Source organism: Diprion similis, chromosome 2 (assembly GCF_021155765.1).
Source record: "Diprion similis isolate iyDipSimi1 chromosome 2, iyDipSimi1.1, whole genome shotgun sequence".
Lineage (NCBI taxonomy): Eukaryota > Metazoa > Arthropoda > Insecta > Hymenoptera > Diprionidae > Diprion > Diprion similis.
The window spans coordinates 21,641,859-21,663,967 of record NC_060106.1 but is presented as its reverse complement, the minus strand read 5'-3'; the positions used below and the strand labels follow the sequence as shown (position 1 = coordinate 21,663,967).

General features: G+C 40.0%; 3 protein-coding genes across 5 annotated transcripts in view; 2 read left to right on the top strand and 1 right to left on the bottom strand.

The window, feature by feature from the left end:
• The first annotated feature begins 1,919 nt into the window (after nt 1–1,919).
• Nucleotides 1,920–5,352, top strand: LOC124416324 (leucine-rich PPR motif-containing protein, mitochondrial). The gene is made up of 3 exons (XM_046897256.1): nt 1,920–4,825; nt 4,949–5,102; nt 5,186–5,352. Exons 1-3 carry the CDS (start codon nt 2,105–2,107, stop codon nt 5,350–5,352), a joined length of 3,042 nt encoding a protein of 1,013 aa, XP_046753212.1. The 5' UTR covers nt 1,920–2,104.
• LOC124414657 (intraflagellar transport protein 74 homolog) lies at nt 5,134–7,620 on the bottom strand. 2 transcript variants are annotated; one of them, XM_046895685.1, is made up of 3 exons: nt 7,520–7,620; nt 7,014–7,418; nt 5,134–6,927 (listed from the first exon to the last, which is right to left on the bottom strand). In XM_046895685.1, the coding sequence occupies exons 2-3, from the start codon at nt 7,301–7,303 to the stop codon at nt 5,397–5,399; spliced, it is 1,821 nt and encodes a 606-aa protein (XP_046751641.1). In that variant the 5' UTR covers nt 7,304–7,418; nt 7,520–7,620; the 3' UTR covers nt 5,134–5,396. The 2 variants fall into 2 exon arrangements, with proteins under 2 accessions (XP_046751641.1, XP_046751633.1); XM_046895677.1 differs by having other exon boundaries at nt 7,014–7,592.
• Nucleotides 7,621–7,886: 266 nt separating this feature from the next.
• Nucleotides 7,887–22,109, top strand: part of LOC124414292 (SLIT-ROBO Rho GTPase-activating protein 1-like) — a 40,648-nt gene continuing 26,425 nt past the window's right edge. The window contains exon 1 of one of the 2 annotated variants that reach the window (XM_046895330.1): nt 7,887–8,606. In XM_046895330.1, coding sequence (XP_046751286.1) covers nt 8,528–8,606 — 79 coding nt within the window. In that variant the 5' untranslated portion in view covers nt 7,887–8,527. Of the gene's footprint in view, nt 8,607–18,204; nt 18,368–22,109 lie in introns of those variants that run through there. The other variant, XM_046895331.1, reaches the window with a different exon arrangement.

The window sequence follows — 22,109 nt, the reverse complement described above, 5'->3', positions numbered from 1 at the left end:
TTTTAAATTGAACGTTGAAATTTACAAAGTCTGTCAAATATTGTTCGAAATTATTATGTGTTAAAGAGTATATTTATATATAGGTATACACATCTACTTTACACAGGGTATATATATGGTAAAAGTGGCCACCTGAACAAGAAAAGATGAGCTTGTATCTTGCATTGCCGCTGTCAAATGGGCCACCTTTACCAAATATTATCGGTATACTAGTAGCAGTAGATATGTATATAAATATATGTGTATAATGTTATTATATTGTGTAGATAGTATTATAGATAAAAAAAAAAAAAATGCGTGCATAAACAACGTCAAGAATACAGCAGATTTACATTAAATTAATTGTTCTATTTTACATCTTTTTATGATGTATTTCCGTGTTTCTTCCTGAGCCGTTGCGCTTTCAATCGACACATTTTCACCTTCTCTGCATGTACTTGATCGAGCCTGCTTTTCAATGTATTTTAATTTCACCAACGTGTGATTTAATTTAAAATTAATCGCATATTCGTGTTTATTAAAAAACTAGAGCACAAGAACACCTACAATACACATATGTACATGTATTATTTGTACACACACATACACACACACATACGATATGAATTATAATGTATGTATGTTCAATTAGGTATATGATCTGTAGAAGAGACCGGCGAAACGCACTCGCTGCTAAGGAATAACTATTCTAACTGTATATCGAGTACTGCGTTTGTAAATTACGAAGTAAACACAAAAAAAAAAAAACTATGACAAACAAATACGCAATTCGGGAATAAATTAAATCACCTCTAGGCTGTGAGACGCGAGCTGAGCAGCGATAATCTAGCTCGAAAACCTCAATCATATGTGTCAAATAATAATTCTATACCTTTAATGTATACCTCCATACACTACTATTATGGTAAACTCATTTTTGCCGCAAAAATATATTTCAACCCGAGGGGGCAAACATTCGTTTGAATACTTCGGCGTTATTGTAGTCGATATATAGCATCGCGTGAATAATAATAACATAATGTGTTCCGTGGTTCCAAATGCCGCTATGGGGATGAAACATTATCTTATACATTATTACCATATGGTACATACTATACGTATAGTATTAATGAATAATATTAAATGAAAATATTATACTTAAAGTACAGATGACTTTATAAAATTAATTTGTAGATATGGCCCGTAGTGATTTGAATTATTATAGCGAATAGTCAATTTACCGTGAAACACCTGTAACCTGTAGAGTGTAGAAACTTATAGACAGAGATATATACTTATGATTGAATTGAATAAAAAAAAATTGACTATTATTAAAAATTATAATAAAAATTTTAAAATAATTAATTATCAATAAATAACATCTATATACCCATAATAGTGTTTGCACTATAAAAAATTCTCACCCACCTTCATGTCGTCGTCGATTCAACTCCTTGTAAAGTATTCTTAACCATCTTTTATCTCATACCAGATAAATCTCCTACTATTAATATTTATTATTTCTATAGAATTTATAACATATTATTTTTCAACTGCGTTCAAAGTGGCGCGCATGATTTCGGTTAGAATTCCATGAGCAGCAAAACGTAGCAGCAGTAGCAACATTTCCCACCATCCAAGCATTCTGATTGGTTGACTAACCGGACCTAACCTTAGTCAACCAATCAGAATGTTTGGATGGTGGGAAGTATTGCTACGATTTGCTGCTCATGAAATTCCAGCCTAAAGTCAGTGACGTCGGTGAGGTTAGGCCACGCAGTTCACAGGTCTGATCTAATCTATGGACATAGGAATTAGGAGACTGTAGGAGACCATGGACGTAGGAATTAAGTCTCAGCAGACCGTAGATGGTAGATGAGACGTGACATCTGACATTGAATTCGTCTGAGTATACAAAATAATGATTTATTGTTAACCATGCAATTTTCATAAGAAACATGTAGGAAGTCGCCGATTTAATGAAAACATCTGCGTATATCTCCAAGTTCTCTAGCAAGTAATGACAAATGCTTCGAAACACACGGGTTCGAGCGTCTAGTAAATTTGATTCTAATATCGGTATTCCAGTTGCAGGATACCTGAAAACAATCTTGACAGCTCTGACATGGCACTCCTACGTAGGAGTGCGAGGCTCCTGCCAACCTGGATTAGCTCAGTCAAATTGTGGGAGAATGATCACCGCTGTATTACCTATGAGAGCAACGTTAGTAATCGAGGTTATGTTCACCGTCTTGAAACGCAAATGAGGAGAAATTCGCATGACCAATCCCACGGTCAAACGAGCATAACGTCAAACATTACGTCCGATAAAAACACTAGTGATTCCACGAAGCCAGAATCAGAAACTGCCAGTAAATTGGGAGCAATACCAGCAAGCATAAAAACCAGCTGCATGAATTACGCAGAAATATTGGAAGCTGTCGATCAAGAAAGTAAGAAGGAATCGGTGGACCATTCGACTCTTCTGCGTCTACTGGAATCTTGCCGCGACATGCTTCCAGATGCTTCCATATCTGCAAGAATGAATCTAGTCAACCACGTCTGGCGTTTAGTGGAAAATATAAATGAACCACCGAGCATCGAACACTACAATATCTTGCTGAGCATCTACATTCAGAACACCCAGTATCCTAACGTGGATGAATTTTTGAAGAATATCAAAGCAACGCCCAACAGCGAAACTTATCAGTTGCTACTTGACGCAGCTGCTGAGACTGGAAATTACAAACAAATATCAATGATCATGACAATGATTAAGGACAAGGGGTATCCAGTGACTGAAGCCACGTTTAGTTCCCTGATAGTAGCATATTCATTTAATAATAACTTTGACCAGGTTCATACTATTATGAAACTGATTGAAGCTGCCGGGATTGAGCCAAGTGTGGTCACCTTTTATGCTCTGGCACGAGGTTACGCTTACAATGGTAATGTACAAAATTTGACACGTATCCTGGAGACTAGTAATCTGGATGCAATGCAAATCATGTCCATCGTTAAAACATTGAGCCTTTCTGGTCACGGAAATTACATTTCTCGTGTTATGCAGTACCTGCCTCGAACTACTAAAGAAATACTCACGAGTGTTACCTACATGATTGTAGAATTGATATATTCTGGGTTAGCAAAGGATGCCTTTGAGGTGATAAACTGTTTCCGTATTCTAGACCTGGCACCTGAATCATTTATGAATGATTTTATAGATTTCTTTCTGTACGAAATAGTCAAGGCAGAAACACCAGTCGTAGAAATATTTGAGATTTGTACCAGTCTAATGTCTTCCATAGAAAATTCATCAGCTTTGTTCAAAGTGACTGAAGCTGCTCTTCGATTGCAGAAAACAGATATTGCTTTGCAGGCGTTTAAAGTCATGGAAAGCCAAAGCATTGAAGTAAGACCTCACTTCTATTGGCCCTTACTTCTCAACGCAGCTTCAACTAAGGGTGAGACTGATGTGCTCAAGCTAGTCAAACTCATGGTTGAGAGTGGCGTTAATGTAGATAATGATACATTGTGTAATTGCGTATATCCATTTATGTTCGGAACACAGCCGATCGTGATTATTAAAAAGTTGCAAGATTGTGGATTAGACATTTCTGATGTGTTCGAATTCTTGTTGATATATTATTTAAACCAAGGAAATCTAAAGGACGCCGTAGCTCTAACAGAAAAAATCACGCTTAAACTTGATCTGGACAATGTCATAGAGAAACTTGTCAATGGATGTAGAGTGACAACAAGTTGTAAAGAAACAGCTCAATTTTTGAGCAACATTAATACTGATACTGATCAGAATGGAAAATTCTTTGAGCACCTAATAGCAAATGAAAAATTTACAGCAAGCAATGAGGAACTTGCTAATCTTATTTTTGCCTTCGCCAATCACAATATCAAGATTTCTGAACCAATTGCAAATGTTTTGGAGCAAAGAATATCGCAATTAGCGGAACCTGAGAGGGCAATGAACACGCTTAGAAAATTAGTCACTTCTGAAACAAGTACAAATGATGAATTTACAGATGCGTACATACCTCACCCTAGATTCATGAGTCTTGACCAACTGGAGGGTCATCTCGTTAATCTAGAGGCTAAGAGTATGAATACACGAGGTGTTTTGCGAAGACTGCTCCAGGTTTATTGTAGAGAAAAAAATTTCAAGAAGGCTGAAGAAACTGCAAAATTGTTTACTGACAATAATTTTGAATGGTCATCTGGAATGCTTTCCAACATGTTTTCTTTATATGCCACAAATAATATGCTCGATGAAGCTGATATATATTTCAGAGACCTGAAGAGAAACCACAAAGATTTTAAAATCGATGATTTCAAGATAATTAATTATGCTACAGCTCTTGTAAAGAATAAAAAATTCGAAAGCGCCCTGGAAGTACTCAGAGGGCAAGAAAATATTAAGTGTACACCTGGAATTATCAAAAACTGCTGGATACTCTTGAACGCAGTAGCTGCAGATCGAAATGTGAAAGCCACAAAAAAAACCTTGGACGTCTTGCTCAAAAAAGGGTATTGCAAAGTGAGCACTCAGGTCCTCAGCCCAGTGATCAGGACGTATTTATTAAATGGTGACTTGAAAGGAGCTATCGAACAATTCAAAGAGTGTGCACTTGTCTATAAACAGACACCTCTGAAACAAGAAATATTGCGTGCTGTTCTAGATATTTCTACTAATAACCCTGATGCTCAAAAACAGTTGACAGATGTACTAACAGTGATAGAAAAATTTTATGGACCAGCCGCAGCAGACTGTCATTTACTCTTGGCATTAGCGGCAAAAAATAAACATCAGGAACTCTGCTCATTTATTAAAGTAAGACTAATCTGAATTAAAAAAAAAAAATGATCACCTAATCACTGTTACTATAACACAAATCATATCTCGCTGCAATTCCATTACATTTCTTGTACTAAAATAACTCAATGTATTGTTCAGACACCAGCTGTGAACCAACAAACACTGGAGGTCGCTGCAAAAAAATTGACGGAAGAGCGGGATTTAATAGCCTTACAAGCGATTTTGAAAGCGTGTAGACGTATGAAGAAGCTGAACACAACGATTCTTTACGATCTAATCTTGACATTATGCAGTAAGTAAATTGAGAAATAATTAACGACAGATTTTTCGTTCACAATTGGTGCCTGTAATCTTTATTTCATTCTTGTTATACAGGTACATCCGGTGATTACAAAACAGCACTAAAAATATGGGATGCAATGGAGGCAGAGGGCATAATTCCATCACGAGAATTTAACGAAAATTTAATAAATTTGCTGAAGTCTGAGAAAGTTCCATTGCCAGATACACTACAATCAAACACCAAAAGAAAAAAACACTGACAACATTTAAAATTATCCTTAATAGTAAATATAATTCTGATAAACTAATGTATTCTTTTGACGTTTTCTCTTAATTTAACATTATATCGATCCACCAGTTCGAGTGCTCTGCTCTTAATTGCGTTATAATCCACTCGTTGGCGTTCCTCCCTGATAAATTTCTCTAATGTTTCATTACTTTGTTTCAATTTTTCAAGTTTATCCTCCAGAGAGCTTATCTGTAAATAAGTTTCATTTTTGTCGAGTTGCGACTTGATGTCTTCGTACTCTCCACGTACAGAAGCCAGTTCCTGTTTGACGGACGGCTCGCGCTCATGAAGTTTTGCCCGTTCTGCGATCATCTGTTCTCGCTTTTGTTCAAACCTTGCCTTCAGTCCATCCAAATCTTCGAGGATAAGCAGCTCATTTTGCTTTTTACCAATCTTTTCTTTCAGTTCAGTTAACTCTACTTTCAGCCTCGTTTCGAGACTCTGCATTTTTATCAAATTCTGCTGCAGCCTGGTGTGCTCACTACTCAATCCCTCAATGGTTTGGTCGGTATTGATAGGCACGTCCGGGTCTTCGCTGATGGCATGTTGGATGTTCAGGATGGCCAACTCATCACCCGGAGTGAGATGAGTATCGCTAGAGACACAGTTTGATATTTGTGTCAAATGCTCGACAATTGTAGCCTCCAGTTTATCAAGTCTCTCTAGCTCTTCGTGTTTGCTCCTACCAAAGGTAGCCATAAATTGTTCCATTGCCTCCTCTCGCTTTCGCATCTCTTTGTACTTTACATGCCTCGCTGACTGGCTCTCTTCGAGATCTGTTTCCAACTGTTCTAGCTCCTGCTCAGCCTCAGCTATACGTCTTTTAAGTTCAGCTGTTTGCCTCTCAGCTGCAGCGACGTCTGCGTTATCCTGCTTCACCTTAGCCAGGAGTTGAATTCGCTCTTCCTCTGGCGACAGTCTATTCTTCTCTTCTTCTCGTAGTTTGTCGCGTTTTCCTTCAACCTCTGAAATCTTAACAAGAAGCTTGACGGCCTCCTGCTTTACCTGCGAAAGTGCAATCTGCTCTTCCATGGTCGACTTTTCGTTAGATAGTCGATCCAGCTCTGTTTGCATAGCATCTATAGTACTCTGCAGTTCAATTTTTTGTTTTGTCAGATCATTGTACTTAGCACGCTGCTCAATAGTCATTCCTTCGACTATACTCTCTGCATTTTTCTTTTCCATGTCTACTTCCCTCTCGATGGCTCGAAGCTCTTGCTCTTTTTGCTGACGATGAGCAAATAAATTTTCTATCTCAGCCATAGTTTGGTCGTTTTTGACAGACAAAGACTTTGCTTCTATTTCCAGAGAGTCTTTGTCAGGGTCTAAAGTCATTTTATCAACAACAATATTATAGTCGGCCAGTTGCCCTTGCAAATCTGTAAGCTCTGCTGCTAATTCTTTGGCTCGTTTATCGTAGTGAAGAAAAGTTGCTCTTTCTCTACTCTGACTGTCGACTTGTCGCGCTATGACTGCAATTTCTTGTGTAAGTTCTCGTATCTTCAACTGTAGGAGACCTTCGTAGTATCTTCGATCCTGAACTTGTCTGCAACATTTAAAGCAACAATTTAAGTACATCAAGATATTCACCGTGTTTTCAACAACTTATTTAAGACTGTCAAAAATCCTTGCCTGGTCATGGGCAGTCCCCTGTTAGTCCCAGGCCGAAGCCCCGCAATTCCTTGCTGTGTAATCGGTCTGTCAACTAGATTGACTTGAGCTGCAGGTGGAAGGCCAGTTCCAAGTCTTCCTTGGACAGCAAAAGAACCACCGCTAGTAGTGCTGACCCGGGAGGTAGCGGAACTAAGAACTCTAGCAGAGAACGCCGAAGCAGAAGGTGGTCGGCCTACCACGCTTCTACCAGGAGTTGCAGCGGTTGCTGAGCGATAGCCACTCGATATAGTAATATCCTGGTTGTCCATTTTGGCCCCTCTCCTCGAAGAAGGTCTCTCAATTCTACTCTGTGGCCTGGAAACGTCTTCCTGCTCTCTTCTCCAACGCGTCAGTGGCCTCTCACCACCTCTGCCAGTCGTGGGTCTATCAAGGTCCATGATTAGCAATTTGGTAAGATTGATTCTCAAGAAGGAACAGATTTACAGATGTAGAAGTTGACAATTGCCTGGTAGTCATATGCTCACCAGGTACGAACGAATTCCTGTTTGTATACAAATTACCGTTGCCATGTAAACCCCGCAACTCATGATGTAAGAACGCCAAGATATTCACCCTTTCAAATGCGCGCTAAATGATTTCAAATGCGATTGGTTGAAAATCCAAAATGGCCGTCATATGTTCCGGGCACGCAATTGGTTCTTAGAAAGGGTATATCAGTGGAACACACCTTACCCTTTTCACATTGTGTAACTCCGTCGGTACTCATCGACAGTGTCCTTTGTTATCGGCAACATGGCTCCACGTTGGTTTCCCCGGCACCCAACAGGTGACCGGATGGCATCAGCACACGGAGAAAGGAGTTTCACGCATTTCGAGCATTCGACTCTGCGTAGTCATCAACAGTTGCTAAGCAACAAAGCGACGCGGCGGTTCCCCCAAGTTGAATTAATACATTATATCCGAGTCCAAGAATATCCTCGGAGTTGCTACCTACGAGGGTCTGCACTATTACCAGTAACGACAGTATACGAACGTCGGCCGCATGGCCGTCAGTGGTGCCACTTACTTTCCATTCGACTTTTCCCTCGCCGACGACCGGGACAGAACTTTAAAAACAATTGACCAACGCGTTGCTGCGCGGCGTAACTGTGAGACAAGTGCCTCGTATGCAGGTTTGCATGTGTTTATTATGTGTTGATTGTGTGTCGTGTTTGCACGCGGTACCGAGCGCGCGGTTTGCATACGGTAGAAATAGAGTTAAAGAAAATTCCGTCGGTTACCAGCAAGCAGCGCGTATATAAAATCTCGAATCTCTACCTGGTTTCTGAAACCGGTTTTGTCAACCGATGAACCTTACTGATCGCCTGTGCCAAAGAATGCTTTGAAATCTGTGACAAGTGGATTGTTTATATCTTCAAATTTTTTGTGCGAGTATTTTACGTATGTGGACGGGTATTGCCAGAGGTTTGCGCACGTAACTTCGACGAGCTGAAGTCTGAAGTTTCCGAAGATTTCACCATCACTTGGTCATTATGGACGAGGAGGAGATCGACGGTATCAAATCGCCGATCAAACGGCTTGGATCGACCAGGAAACTACTCGTTTTTAACAGTAAGTGTATTTATCTCGCACCTGGCGCCGAAACAACATCGAAGCTAAAAGGGCAACGAAATATGCATTTGACGTCTTTCCGCTGTCATTTGGCTTCGGAATGTTTTGTCCGTCGGCATATTTTATGTGTGTGCCTGCAGATTGTGAGTCGACCATAAATTTACCTTACACAAACGTAATTTTGTATAATTTTACGTTACTATTTATATGCACAAATGACACTGCAATCTTGTCCGTGTTTATACGATCGTGAGTTGAGAAAGAAAACTCAACATAATATTCCCGAGAATATGTAGCAATAAAGAAACCGTTTATTTACATTGGTATTGTCTGACGTATTGTCACGTTGTTGTAGCGATTCGCATACCGCACGTATGACTGTAATTACGAAAACATTTGCAATGAAAACTTTTTGTTGCTATACAGAATTCCCGTCTTGTGTGTTTTCTCTCAATATATCACAGGTCTATATTTTTTCTTTAATGAAAAAAACAACGCCGATCGAATAAACGAACAAATGAAATGTAACTAAATCCGAATTTTTTGGGCGCCGCTTTTTCTCGTACGTATATTTAAATCAGATCCGAAATGAACGTCACGAAAGCATTTAGGCACATTTTGATATCTCACGCTTAAAGATACGTAAGTGTACATAAATGTATGTAATAATTGCATTATCACAAGGCATTCAGTTACTCCATATCTCCTTGTGCGTAATTATAATAATATATCCAGCATATATCAAACTACAAGTAATTTACACACCGCATAACTTATACTGTATACAACATATGTTTCCACCCTGGTTTATACTTTCGCTCTGGACTTGATTAACAAGGTGCAGCGTCGTCGGTGCAGTTGCACAATTACCTTCAAAATGCAGTTTTATTATTAACCAATTAATCAGGAATAACCTGAGACTCAATGAAGGCCGGAAAAGTCTATACACCCAAAAGATGTACGGAAAGAATCGAAACAGTTACAAATATAGAGAGAGAAAATTGGAAAACCCGCAATGAGTCGTTTTCCGTTATAAATTACAGGTAAAGCTTAGGTATAGTGTCAAGGCTTCGCAGTGTCTCAAGCAATACAGATTCGTATTGTAGACCTGCACGGTCTGCAATGGTAGATGTACATTGTATGCCTATTGTTCAGACTTACACGTACATGACTCTAGGATAGGTAGGTATATGTACATAATAGGTTTGATGGCGTCGGGGACACGCAGTGGATTGTCGAATGACGCGCCGGAAAGAGCAGATGCTGCGCGGGATTTTCCCCCTCCTCATCGTCCTCCTCGATTTCAAATGAAAGGCAAACGGACTACATCTTGGCACATACCTATAATACGTATTGCAATGAAGAGATGAGAGGTTCGCGTTCCCGTTGCTTCGGTTCAAATAAACAAAGCGCCAAAGTTCGTTTCTTTCTCGAGAGGGAGTTTAACGCTGGCGTGGGCGTCTTGCGGCGCCAATCGGCTAGATCTCTGAGCGCAATAATTTGCGACTCAGAAAATATTATGACCATGGTAAAGGGCATCAATTTCTCTTTTTGGTAAATTGAACTCCTTTTTTTTTTTTGGAGGCACACGTGACAGGTATACTATTGGGATAGTCACTTTGCAATGCGATATCTGGTGAAAAAAAGTGAAACTAATGTAACCGGGCTAAAAACTGAGTGTTGACCGTGTTTTTATCGCGTGTCGAGGATAGAATAGGTCTGTTATCGATTACGTTCCATTAATTTATGTTCACATGAGTAATTTGAAACCCCAAGAATTACAATTTGCTTTCATTAAAATTAAAAACTTAGGTTACATGGTGGCAAAATGGCGCCGATAACCAGGCTCTGACGTCATGAGGAGACATTTTCCAATATAATATTCAGAGAATGAGCTTTCTTGAATCTTGTTCCTGCAGGTTACCAATTTGCGTAACAGGTATAAACTGATCCCCGAGTCGCAATACCGTTCCAAGGAGCATATTTTAATCTCGACAATCCCGTTGAAAGGGATCGGTTCTCTTCTTTGTAAAGTTCGTTATTCTCACCGGCTTCCCCCGAGCCCATCCGATCCGATCCGGTCGCAACCGAGTCGAGCCGAACCGACCGACGGATTAATTTTTACTCTTTCTCGATCCCCGGCCGAGTTCAGAGAGCGTCTATTTGTACACGGCATAAATCCTTCTCGGCTTGCAATCATATCCGTGATGCATTTGATCAAGTCTTCGGTACGTACATGAAACCTCTGAAAGGAATATGGAGATTGCCTATATCCTAAAGGTTCATGAATCGAACTTATTCTTATTGTTATTTATTCTCTCCATTCTAACAAAAAATATTAAACTAACTAGAGTGTATATTATATGTATGCATGGGGGAGTTTAGTCATGGTATAAACATCGAGTGCTCGAGCGACGGAAACGCCCTGATGCCGTTGGGCTCATCATTCGGCGACGGGAACTAACGATAAACGGTGAAACGGCCATGCGACATGAGAGTCCACCGCACCCTTGACCCTCCCAGTTTCTCTGACACACACACACACACACACAGACACGAGGTTCCCACAATCCTGCTGCGATCAAACGACGCTTTCCGGCATAGCACGGCCGAATTCGAACAAGCGCCCCCCCTCCATGCATCTCCACGTGCCTTTGAGTGTATCCGACATCCAGCACCAACAACAGCAGCAGCAGCACTCTCTGTGCACCTAGGTATGAGCGGTCTGTGCACTCTACGACGCGTTTCAGGTATCATACGTGTGTAGACACCCATTCAGCGACGAAACTACCGGACGCTGAACCCCGGGATGCAGCATCCTTGCAGCGGGAGGAATTTCACCTTCGTTTGACGATCACTCGATGCTATGACGCTGTTTATAGTGTAAATTGACCGGATGTGTAGTAAACACGATATGATGATGCAGACGTTAATGTATGTCGGGGCGTCGAGTACTACTTCGGTAAATCGTATTTTACAATCTTTTTTTCCGCCATACTTTCATGGATCGTAAAATTGTTTCGTACAATTATAACAGGTGCGAACATGAATCTAACTGTACAATTTTTCAAATTTGGGAATGAGATTCACTTAGTGTTAGCTTGTAGATAAAACAGGAAAGTCCGGTTGCCCTTAAACCAATTTTCCTATGACTCGATGGAAATAGGAATTTTTCTATTTCACCAAATTCATGCAAAAAGTTTGTGCACTATATATATGTATATATTTTTCTTTTTTATAGAGAAAGCAATAATTAATAACCTCGAGATCTTTGATCCCGCAGAAAGAGTCGTGTACTTTCTTTCCAACTTTGTTGATCTCGTTACAAGTCCTACGTAACACGTTATACCGTACAGCACGTATGCATGACTTGACTATTGCAGGTAGATTATACACGAACGAGTGCAGCAAGGTGAGTTACGTTACGTAGAGTCGTAACAGTATTATTATTGCTGCAGTAGATTATCACATGTAACGTATCCCGTGTACGTGTAAATTTGTAACGTGTAATAATGCGTGTTAAAGTCGCGTGTTTGTGTTATACGGCATGCATGCAGACAGAGAATGTTCACCTTTATTACACGTATATTATAGACACATTTATTTAATCTTTGGTGTAAAAGTCTTCGGTGGTGCTGCTGCAGCTCACGAGAGCCTCTCTCTCTCTCTCTCTCTCTCTCTCTCTCTCTCTATACTTCTATCGGATACCAAGCGTGGTTGTTTTTATTATGCGTGCAGGTTCGGATTCTACGGGTGAAATCACGTAAGGGCACCAGATATTTATATAATCTATATTTTCCAAACACTAGACCATCCTTGAGAACTGGAATGATACTTTTTTCCAGACTTTTTTTTGACATCCGACTTCCTATACGAATTCGTTTTGCTTTAACTTGTCCTTTATAATTCATATTGTTAGATTGTTTTAAGGTATAAGATAGGAAAATTAGACATACTTATCCAACGTTTCGTACAATGAATTAACAACCAGGTTAACTTGTGCATCTCGCCTCGTCGCGTTGATATTTGTGTATAATTTACATTATACATTCTACAATATTGAACACGCGTATAACCGGTTATCGGTCGCGACGAGCCAGTGTTGTATGCCTCTACTTATACACCACGATCAGTGCCCTCGGCTCTGACTTTTGTCGTGGTATTTAAAGTAGTTTAGCTCTGCACTTTATCTGCACTTCAAACCTTACGTATCCATTCACCACACACCCTATTACACATTGAGCTACCGCGCAAAAATTATTTTTAAACAAATTATTCTCACGCAATAGTCGCCCTAGCGTGTTGTCCAGTGGTCCTGGAAATGTCCTTCAATTTTACTTGTGCCTGGAAATATTCTATTTTTAATGTCCTCGTGTTTATTACGGATTTTTTACTGGAAAACATGCTTCGTCAGTCTTTACCAGAGGAGTTATAAGACCCTATAGATGTTGTACGTGTGCAAGTGTGAATTTTCCCTAACCCGCACAAGGGCACAACCTACCCTGACCCCTCCTCGGGTGTCTCTCAAGGGCCCCTTCGTCCTCCCCTCGACTGCCTTTCGCGGATTCTCACAGGGTCAAAGTCACGGCCGCTCTTCGCCGTTCTCCCAAATTAGAATTTAATACGCCGTCCTGGTTTAACAAGGCGGCGGCAGCGGTGGTTGTGGTTGTAAAACTTTCAACTCGAGCTGTCGACGAGGAGCCCTGATTGAATCGCCAGTTGAGTGGCGGCAGGTTCATCAAGAATAGTCAGACACATACTGTGTATAAAGGTTTTAATAATCGCAACAGGTAGATATTGAGGAGTTGACGGTACTGAATGAATTTTCTATACATTTATCCGCGACGGCATTACGTGTGAAAAATAATTAGTGGAGTATAATAATACATACAAATTTCTACAGCACACTGAAATTCTGCGATTACCACAAATATCTGGAACTGTTATTATACCGTGAACCGAATCTTAGATCACTTTAATCGTGATTCATCGAGATAGTTCCGGGCCACGTGTATTATAGTGTAGTGTAGATTCTACACGTTGTGTTTATTCGAGAAATGATAAACCGGGGAAAGAAAAATAGAAAAATCGTGAATATCCTCAACCACATCTGTAGGTAAAAACGTTTCGATCTCTTTTCGGTGTGTTAAAATTAGACGGATAAAAAGGATAAGAACATTCAGAGAAGAAACATCAAATATCTTATACAGACATGTATAGATATATTGAGTAAGGAATGGTAACGAGCACTGTTTTACACGTTAACTATGAATATATGAAAGTCAATAGATGCATTATAGCTATTATATGAATTATGGGTATAAGTATATGTAGACGTAGGCACATATAATGTGCAACAAGGAGGTACTGCAGCACTTCCAAAGTCCAAATCTAGTCCGTGGGACCCAGGACCTACAAACTATACGCATATTACACTATGACGTACATCAAAAACAATAATTTGGTCTCACGCTCATCGTTATTAACTGGTGCAATATCAACATCATGATGCTGCATGAAATATAATATATAACTAATGCTTCGGGACGACGACACTTGTCAGTGGCGTGCTGCATGCATACCTATAACATCAACCGAGGTGACAACTGTGTCATGTATATGGGGTGCAGTATATGGTGTATATATATATCATTTCCATTTGTTAATTGACGCCGTACCGAACCCCCTTTCACTTTCACATTACATGTATATACCCATATATATATACCTTTTGTATATTTGTATATTATACATGCATATAGGGGTGGAACTGTTAAAACTTTCACATTTCTCAATATTAAATATTAAAGTATCCTTTCACCGTTATAATTTTTATTCTTGTTTATTTCTTTCTTTTTTTTTTTTGTTTTGTATATGGGAACTTTGTCTCTCATAAATCAGAGACTGTTAACTGTGAGACGTATATTATATCTATGTAGTATACATATATGTAGTTAGTGTGTAGATATGTATATGATGCGAAAACAATGATTTAAAATTTTTTAATTACTACGAAAATCCAATGTTTATATTATCACGTATCCGGTCAGTTTCACTTTTCTCTTCACGGTACTTTGCAGTTTCATCTGCAAATTCTAATCTACAATTATGTATTAGTTATACAGAACGTTAACGAAGATAACATCGGCAAACTCGGTCCTTTCGAGCCGAGTGTAAGTTTGCAATATGAGTTGAATACGAATATGGCGTGTTACGCGTTTTTTCATGTATCACGAAATTGAGGTTAGGACCCCGTAATGTGAGATGATTTGTTTGCGACAGCGCATGCGCACAATACAGAAAAGACCTCTTTTAACTTCTTGGGCTGAAAAATGGACTTTCCTGTACTCAGTCGTAGAAACGGATAATTTGTGTACGAAAAAGAAGCATGAAAAAACACGTGAAACTTGATCGCCTTATACAAATACGATTTTTCAACAGTCCGACGGAAAGAACGATTTACGCAATGCATCGAACATAATCATAAATCAAACGTATAATAGCCTAACGCGTTCTGCCATTCGACGACGTATTCACATGTTTGTAAGTACAACGTATATTTTGCGAAACATAAAACCGGAGCATACATACAGACAGGCAGGCGATTCGGAAGTAAGGCGAGATCCCAAGTGCATTGGCATTTCGTTGAAGTGATCCTGTAAGTATATATAATACTAGGCAACACGAGAGGCGAGAACGGAAAGGCTCCTCCTTGCTCAAACTTGACTCTTGACAAGAGCTGACAATGAGGCGATCGCGAAGAGCTCTGGCTTAAGAGTTAAGAGTGAATATACGTATAGACAGATATATGGGGTGCGGTAGCTGCAGCGTGTATCGGGTGTATATTATTAAGTGCGGATCGCGTGACGCCGCCAGCGCTCCTGCATCCGTTGACTATTTCATACAATGTACACGAGGCCGCAATGATTCTGAAACTCGTGTCTCATTTTTTCGACTAGCCGGTTACGTTGGCAATGCGGAATTAACCAGCAGCGCCACCGTCGGTTACCCGCTGAACAGCCTCAATCTTTGTAAACATAACATAACATATGTAATGAATATAGAAGAGCAAACTTCAATCAAAAGTGCAGAAAAAGAGCGACACATCAGTCAGGGTTTTGGTAAAACAGGCTTCGTAAAATGCCAAATTTACTCTAGAAACAGTGAAAACCAATTTACGCAGATTAAAATCTGCTACATTCATATTAGAATATGTATAGTTGACAGGAGTATCTTTTTTTTTTTTTTTTACAAAAACGTTGATGTGTCTCTTTTTTCCTGCAGTTTTGAATGAAATCTATTCTCTTTCTTCTCTCTGTATAGAATTTTGTATTTTTTGGTTAGGTTCGACGGTCATGGGTTATGTTATGTTATGTCGCCGGCCGACGGTGGCGCTGCAAGCTGATTCTGCATTGCCAACTTAATCGACTCGTCGTGAAATCATTGACCATATCAGAATCACTGCGGCCAAGTGTACCTGCATACACCGGTGATCATCCACACCTACAACCACCCTGCAGCCCCCCCCCCCCCCCCCCCCCCCCCATCAGTCATGAGACTCGGTTGGGGAGCCAGAGCCAGAGCAAGTCAGAGTCACGGCCACGTTCTCCGCCGCTCCGTTCGCGTTTTGCCGGGCGAATCAATGGACGCTCGTTACCCCCCACCTAAAAATATCCTCTCACCCTCCTCCGACGCCCCTCGGGCAACACCCGCGCACGCATCGCCATAGAGGAAGAAGAATTTAGAGAAGGCGATGCGGCGCGGTGATTATAGTAGACGGGACTCCGAAACCGATAAAGAAGTAATATTGTGTAGAGGGAAACACTAGCGCAGGACGCGTTGTGCTCGTTATACTCGTTATAGTTATTGATGTTAGATGTTATGTCTAGTATCTAGAATATGCTTCTTTGTTTTTCTTCCATTTTCCCCTCTCCTACGGCTCGGTTCGAGACCAAATGGAGTGTCGAGAGCATAAAACTACGGGGGCCGTTTTTTTCTATTTACTGTCCGGGGACGTCGATACGTGCAGCGGCGCAGAGACTAGCATGTGCATCGTTGTTTATTGTATGCCGGCGCGGTGTGGCGCCGGATTTTTCTTTACAAGAGTATAGTTCAGTTTTCATTCTATAATGCAGCATCGTACAGATGATATGGCCTCGCGGGGGGTGGTGCGGGGGACGCGAAGAAGCTCGCTCTCCGTCTCCGCTCAAGCCGAAGAAGGACGACCGCGGAGAGGGGGTGAAGGAAGAGGGAAAATCCGGTTGCCTGGCGACCGGGATCCCAGCCTCCAGTTCGATCCCGTCCACCGAGTGAAACTCCATCCCTACTTTTCACCCTTCAGCCTCACCCCATTGCGTGGTGCCGCTGCTGCGTCTTGGATGAAAAGAGAGAGATGGACGGATGTATGGATGGATGGATGGATGGATAGATAGATTCCTCCGCAGAGACGCAATCGCAGTTGCTAACTCGAAAGGAGCAGGATGCAAAAGTGCATAATATACGTCGACACATGCCTGTATGATATCAAATCGAATCTTTCACCAGGACGAATCGATCTTCTTCGTGTTTACAAGCAATCGCGGACATTATGAGACTTTGCAGATGGTAACGATTAGCCATATGTATATATCTGGATTTTACATTATGCAATCATTGTACGATTATTACATTACACCTGGACCAGAGCAGTAGTATAATACATTTTATACGCACACATGCACGTACCTACAGAGAGTGGGAGAAGAGAAGAGAAGAAAAGAGAAGAGAAGAGAAGAAAAGAGTCGGGGCAAACGCCGAGAGGGGCGAGAGGAGAGGAGAGGAGAGGCAGAGGCAGAGGCAGAGGCAGAGCGGAACGACGACGAGAGAAGTAGGGTGGGAAGCGGAAGAGGAGGGTGGGGGAGAAGTGGAGGAGGAGGAGGAAAGAGAGGAAGAGACACGATGGGGCGGTTTCAGACCCAATCACCCTCCGATCCTGGAGCGCGGAAGGTGTAGAGAGAAGAGAGGCAAGCCGTACATACACACACACAAACACCACGCATTTACGAACACACGCACACAGAGTGACGATGTGTCAGAAGCTACGCGTCGTCCGTCTCGTCTCTCGTCTTACATGCTGATCAGCCGAATTCTGCGGCTCCGAGACAACCGCGATGATTCGTTCCGTTATACATCCGCGATTATGATGTGACTAGTGTGTGCTTCCGATTTGACAACGTGTACGTGTCGTGCGTGCAAACGTAACACGTGCGACGAATTGATAGATTTATATACACTTAGAAAGACATAAAGGGAAGGTAAAGAGGGTGCGGTGAGTTTTGAGTTATGCGGTGGGTGCAGCTCTTTACGTGATGATGGTGCAGTTATAAGTGCAACGAATATTTTAATCTAAGTGTTTACGGATTTGTGTCATTTACTTGCTAGATTGTTTTCATGTATTTTATATGATTTATTATTGTCGAAGACATATATTTTCTCCCGTTTAAACATCGCTGGGTGTTTGGGTGTATATGTTATATTGAAAGGGAAAAAGAACGAGGAGAGAAAAAAACGGGGAAAGGAATTACAGAAGAGAGAGCGTGAGAAATAGAAAAGGAATTACTTGGTATTTGTGCTACGCGGAGAGACAAAGACCGCCAAAGATACGTTCTATACATGTAATAAACACCAAGTGAAGCTATAAGGCAACATGTTTCAGTGTATCATTCAGCAAAGGAACGGATGGATTCATCCCTACAGTCCTGACACGAAAGACGTATTTCCAGGTACCGATTTTACACACACACATACATTCATGTTCGTATTACGATGAAAACGCCCGTCTGGGTTCCCATGTTTGGAATTGTATTTGTTATTGTGTACTTTGTGCATTTTTGTTATAATTGAATATTTACACGGTTATACGGTTTTGTGTTTCGAACTATTGCGCGTTTCTATTTGATTATTATTTGAATTCATCATGGCGCTGAGGAGGAAGTATCTTCTTTTTCTTTCTATGTATCTTTCATTTTTATGGTGTCTTCAGTTTCTATACGGATGATTTATATTTCTCTCGTTCCGAATATCGAATGTGTGACAATTTTACAAACGTATTTTCATCCTCAGACGTTTCCCATGCGCATTGTGTTTCTAATCGCATCGTTTGCGCTTATACTAGGAGAGACACACTTCAGTAATCCGTTACTAGAAGCCGTGATGTGTTTGTTGTTATGTTTTGCCCACATATTTCAACTCTCTTTTAAATAGAAATTTTAAGAAAGATTTATACGAGTAATTTGCTTTTACATAAAGTTTTTTGGATTTATTTCATACGAGTTGGTTGTGGAGCATCTAGTTGCAATAAATGGGGCAATATTTTATTAATTAACCACGATTCACACGCCTTTTGATAAGTCAATTGTCGATTTTAGTATCAGTCCTGTACGACAGTCAATGTACTTGATAATGTTCTGTATGTGTAACTTTAGACGAATAAATAGTATCGTCTGCTGTCTGACACGATATTTTTACACAAAACTTTGATATCAAAAAAGAAAACTAAAATATGCGTCAAGTGGATATATGGCGATGACTGACCGTGAGTAATTCTACGAACGAAAGTATGTACATACGTATTATAAATAACGAATATATAACCACTGTGAGCAATACGTACCGAGACTGAAGAGATCACGCGAATAGTCCGAAAAAAAATGATAAAAAATCGAATCTTTTCACGTCGAGTATCTACCTATATACATATATTTAGTTCGACCAGTTGTTCGAATTGCAGTTCCAATCGTTACAGTAACGAGATGCATGTTTAGGAAAAATGGTTACTTCGCACATGTAGGATTGAAAAGTCAACTCCTTAAAAGTCATTTGGAAATTACTTGATACTGATTTTTTCATCTGACGCTTCGTTATACGTTAACGTTATCTACTACTAACTTCAGCCTCGAGGAGCATAAAGAAGACCAAGCCTGGCATGTCGCCTGGAATGGACTCGACGATTAATAAAAAATTTCTCGCGTTGAATTATGCGGTGATAAGATAAACACACATCGCTTGGACGGCCCATTTTTGGACCTCCGCATATTTGGGCAGAACGCAATGTGCATTTGTAGAAGAAATAAACGCGGCGAACAATGGTTGGAGAGGAGAAAAAGCATTTCGTATACCCCCCATTGTAGGTATGCGTTATGCGTATTAGGGGGTTAAGAAATTCTTCGAAACAATTTTTCGGGACGAGGTTTGAGTTCCGAATTTGAAAAGCTCCTAAAGCGCCTAATTCCGAATTATTTGGCGGCGAAACTTGAAGTCAAACTTTTACGAAACAACAAAGCTTCGAATGGTCATAAACACGACGGTTCAGATTTCCAAAATTTCGACCCCCCCCCCCCCCCCCCCGTCCATTATTCATGTAATTTTGTGTAACGTTAACAAATTCATTTATTTACAATTCCTTTAAACGAATTGTCCAAAATTTCGTTGCAAAATTTGACCTCCTTTTTCACCGCTAGTGGGGAAATAATTATTTCCTGTTTGTTTAGTGGAAAGCAAAAAAAAAAAAATAGTAATTTACGTTTAATGTGGTTATCATTAATTTGCTAAACGAACAGGCTGCGAACGCTCTTAATTTCATGTACGCAACTTTATTAACGCCATGCACCCTCAGTTCTATCTCACTGCAATCGTAATATACGAACAGTAACAAACAATGACCCTCGCCTTTATACATATATGTATATATACATGAAATTCTGTGGAGCAATTAGCAGTCAAATATACGCGGCACAGTTGTGTTAACCTTGGGTAACCTGACCTGCCCCAACCCTTTCTAAACTCTGATATATAGTATAGTTTGTTGCAAGAAAACTTTAGTAATGTATAAATTCGTCAGTAACTGTCTTTTCCTCCTGCAAAACGTCCATTTCTTTCTTCCACCGATTTAAAACTAAATTCTCGGTTATGCAAGTTATACCGGAAAATAATTTCCTTGCTGTGTGTTAATTTGTTGTTTTTTTTTTTTAAATCATTTCCTCATTTTAACCATGTTATTATTATTATTATCATCATCATCATTATTATTCGGCAAAAAATTATGCTTCCATTTTTAAATATATCTAATGGAGTGCAGACGATTTACGATGAAACGGGATTCGATGCGTGGAGCCATAGTGTAGAATAAAAATTTGATTGAAATGCGACGCGGCATCGTAACTATTACACAAATGATACATCCTGACCTCTGTGGAGGCGTCGCGACGCTGCGGTAAAACATCAATGCTTTGGGTATAGGTACTTGTTGTTAGCTGCACGTTTCCTATCTAATAGAGTCCAGATTGCGTATACGCGGGTCGTGATGCGAATGCACTATATATGTACATATATATATATCGGCGCGGTGGTGTTGAAAAAATAGTGTATAAGTCACATGTACTTATAATACATGCAAACACGCGACATGCGTAATAACCACTCGATGCGTGTAAACAAATAAAAAGAGGAAGCTCTGCATTTTTTATCATCTCACTATTTCCTCGGTGATCTTCGTGTGTGTAAATACCGTTTTTCCTTATCGCATCGTGTCCGCGCGCGTCCTACATTCGCAGCAATCTTCCTTCTTCCTTCTTTCCTCTCTCTCAGTCTCTCTCCTACGGAACATTAAACGATTGTATGAAAGTGTTGTTTTATTAGAAAAGGTCTCATGCGCGGGTGAATAAAAAAATTTATAACGATAAAACGTATGTATATATTCAGGTTTTTTTTCTTTCTTTTTTTTTCTCGTATTCTACTCGATTCATTTTGAATCACCCCCAGTTACAATTTAATTGTAAGATATCAAGTAAAGAATTATATAATGATCAAAAGAACGCCGCTTTCAAGTGTGGTGATTTGATTTTTTGGAAATTTTGCTGTTGCGCTACTGTGAAAGTAATGAATTTGTCATCGAGAAAACAAATTGGCTCAAACTGACTTTTTTTTTTATTTTATATTTCTCCTCAATTCGAATTGAGTTTTAACCGAATATAGAGCTAGTAAGCTGAACAATTTAGGTTTTAGGTCCTGGTAAAACTGAAAATGTTGTGGAATTTTTTTCCCAAATATTTGCGGACACCGTGATGCATAATTATGCACATTTATTTAAGGAGGAAAAAAAACCAGAAAAACAGTCTAACCGGAAATTAAAACCTTGAAACTCGATAATAAAATTATACCCTTATAGTTAAGAAGCATAGGTTGAGGAAAAATAGATTTAGCAAGACGATAAAGCTTTCTGTACCGTATTTTTTGCGGGCTTCCTTATACGCGCATATTACACTATAATACATATATGGTATGTACACACCAAGTGAACTCCGAGGCCTGGACAGGAAGGAAGGAAGTCTGTGGAAAAAAGGTTCGTGTCACGTATCAAGTCGTTAGTGAGGCTCGACGATACGACGCTGTATGTAATGTGTAATTCTCACTGTATTTACGTATGTATGTATGTATTATGTATACATATATACAGTATATAATACC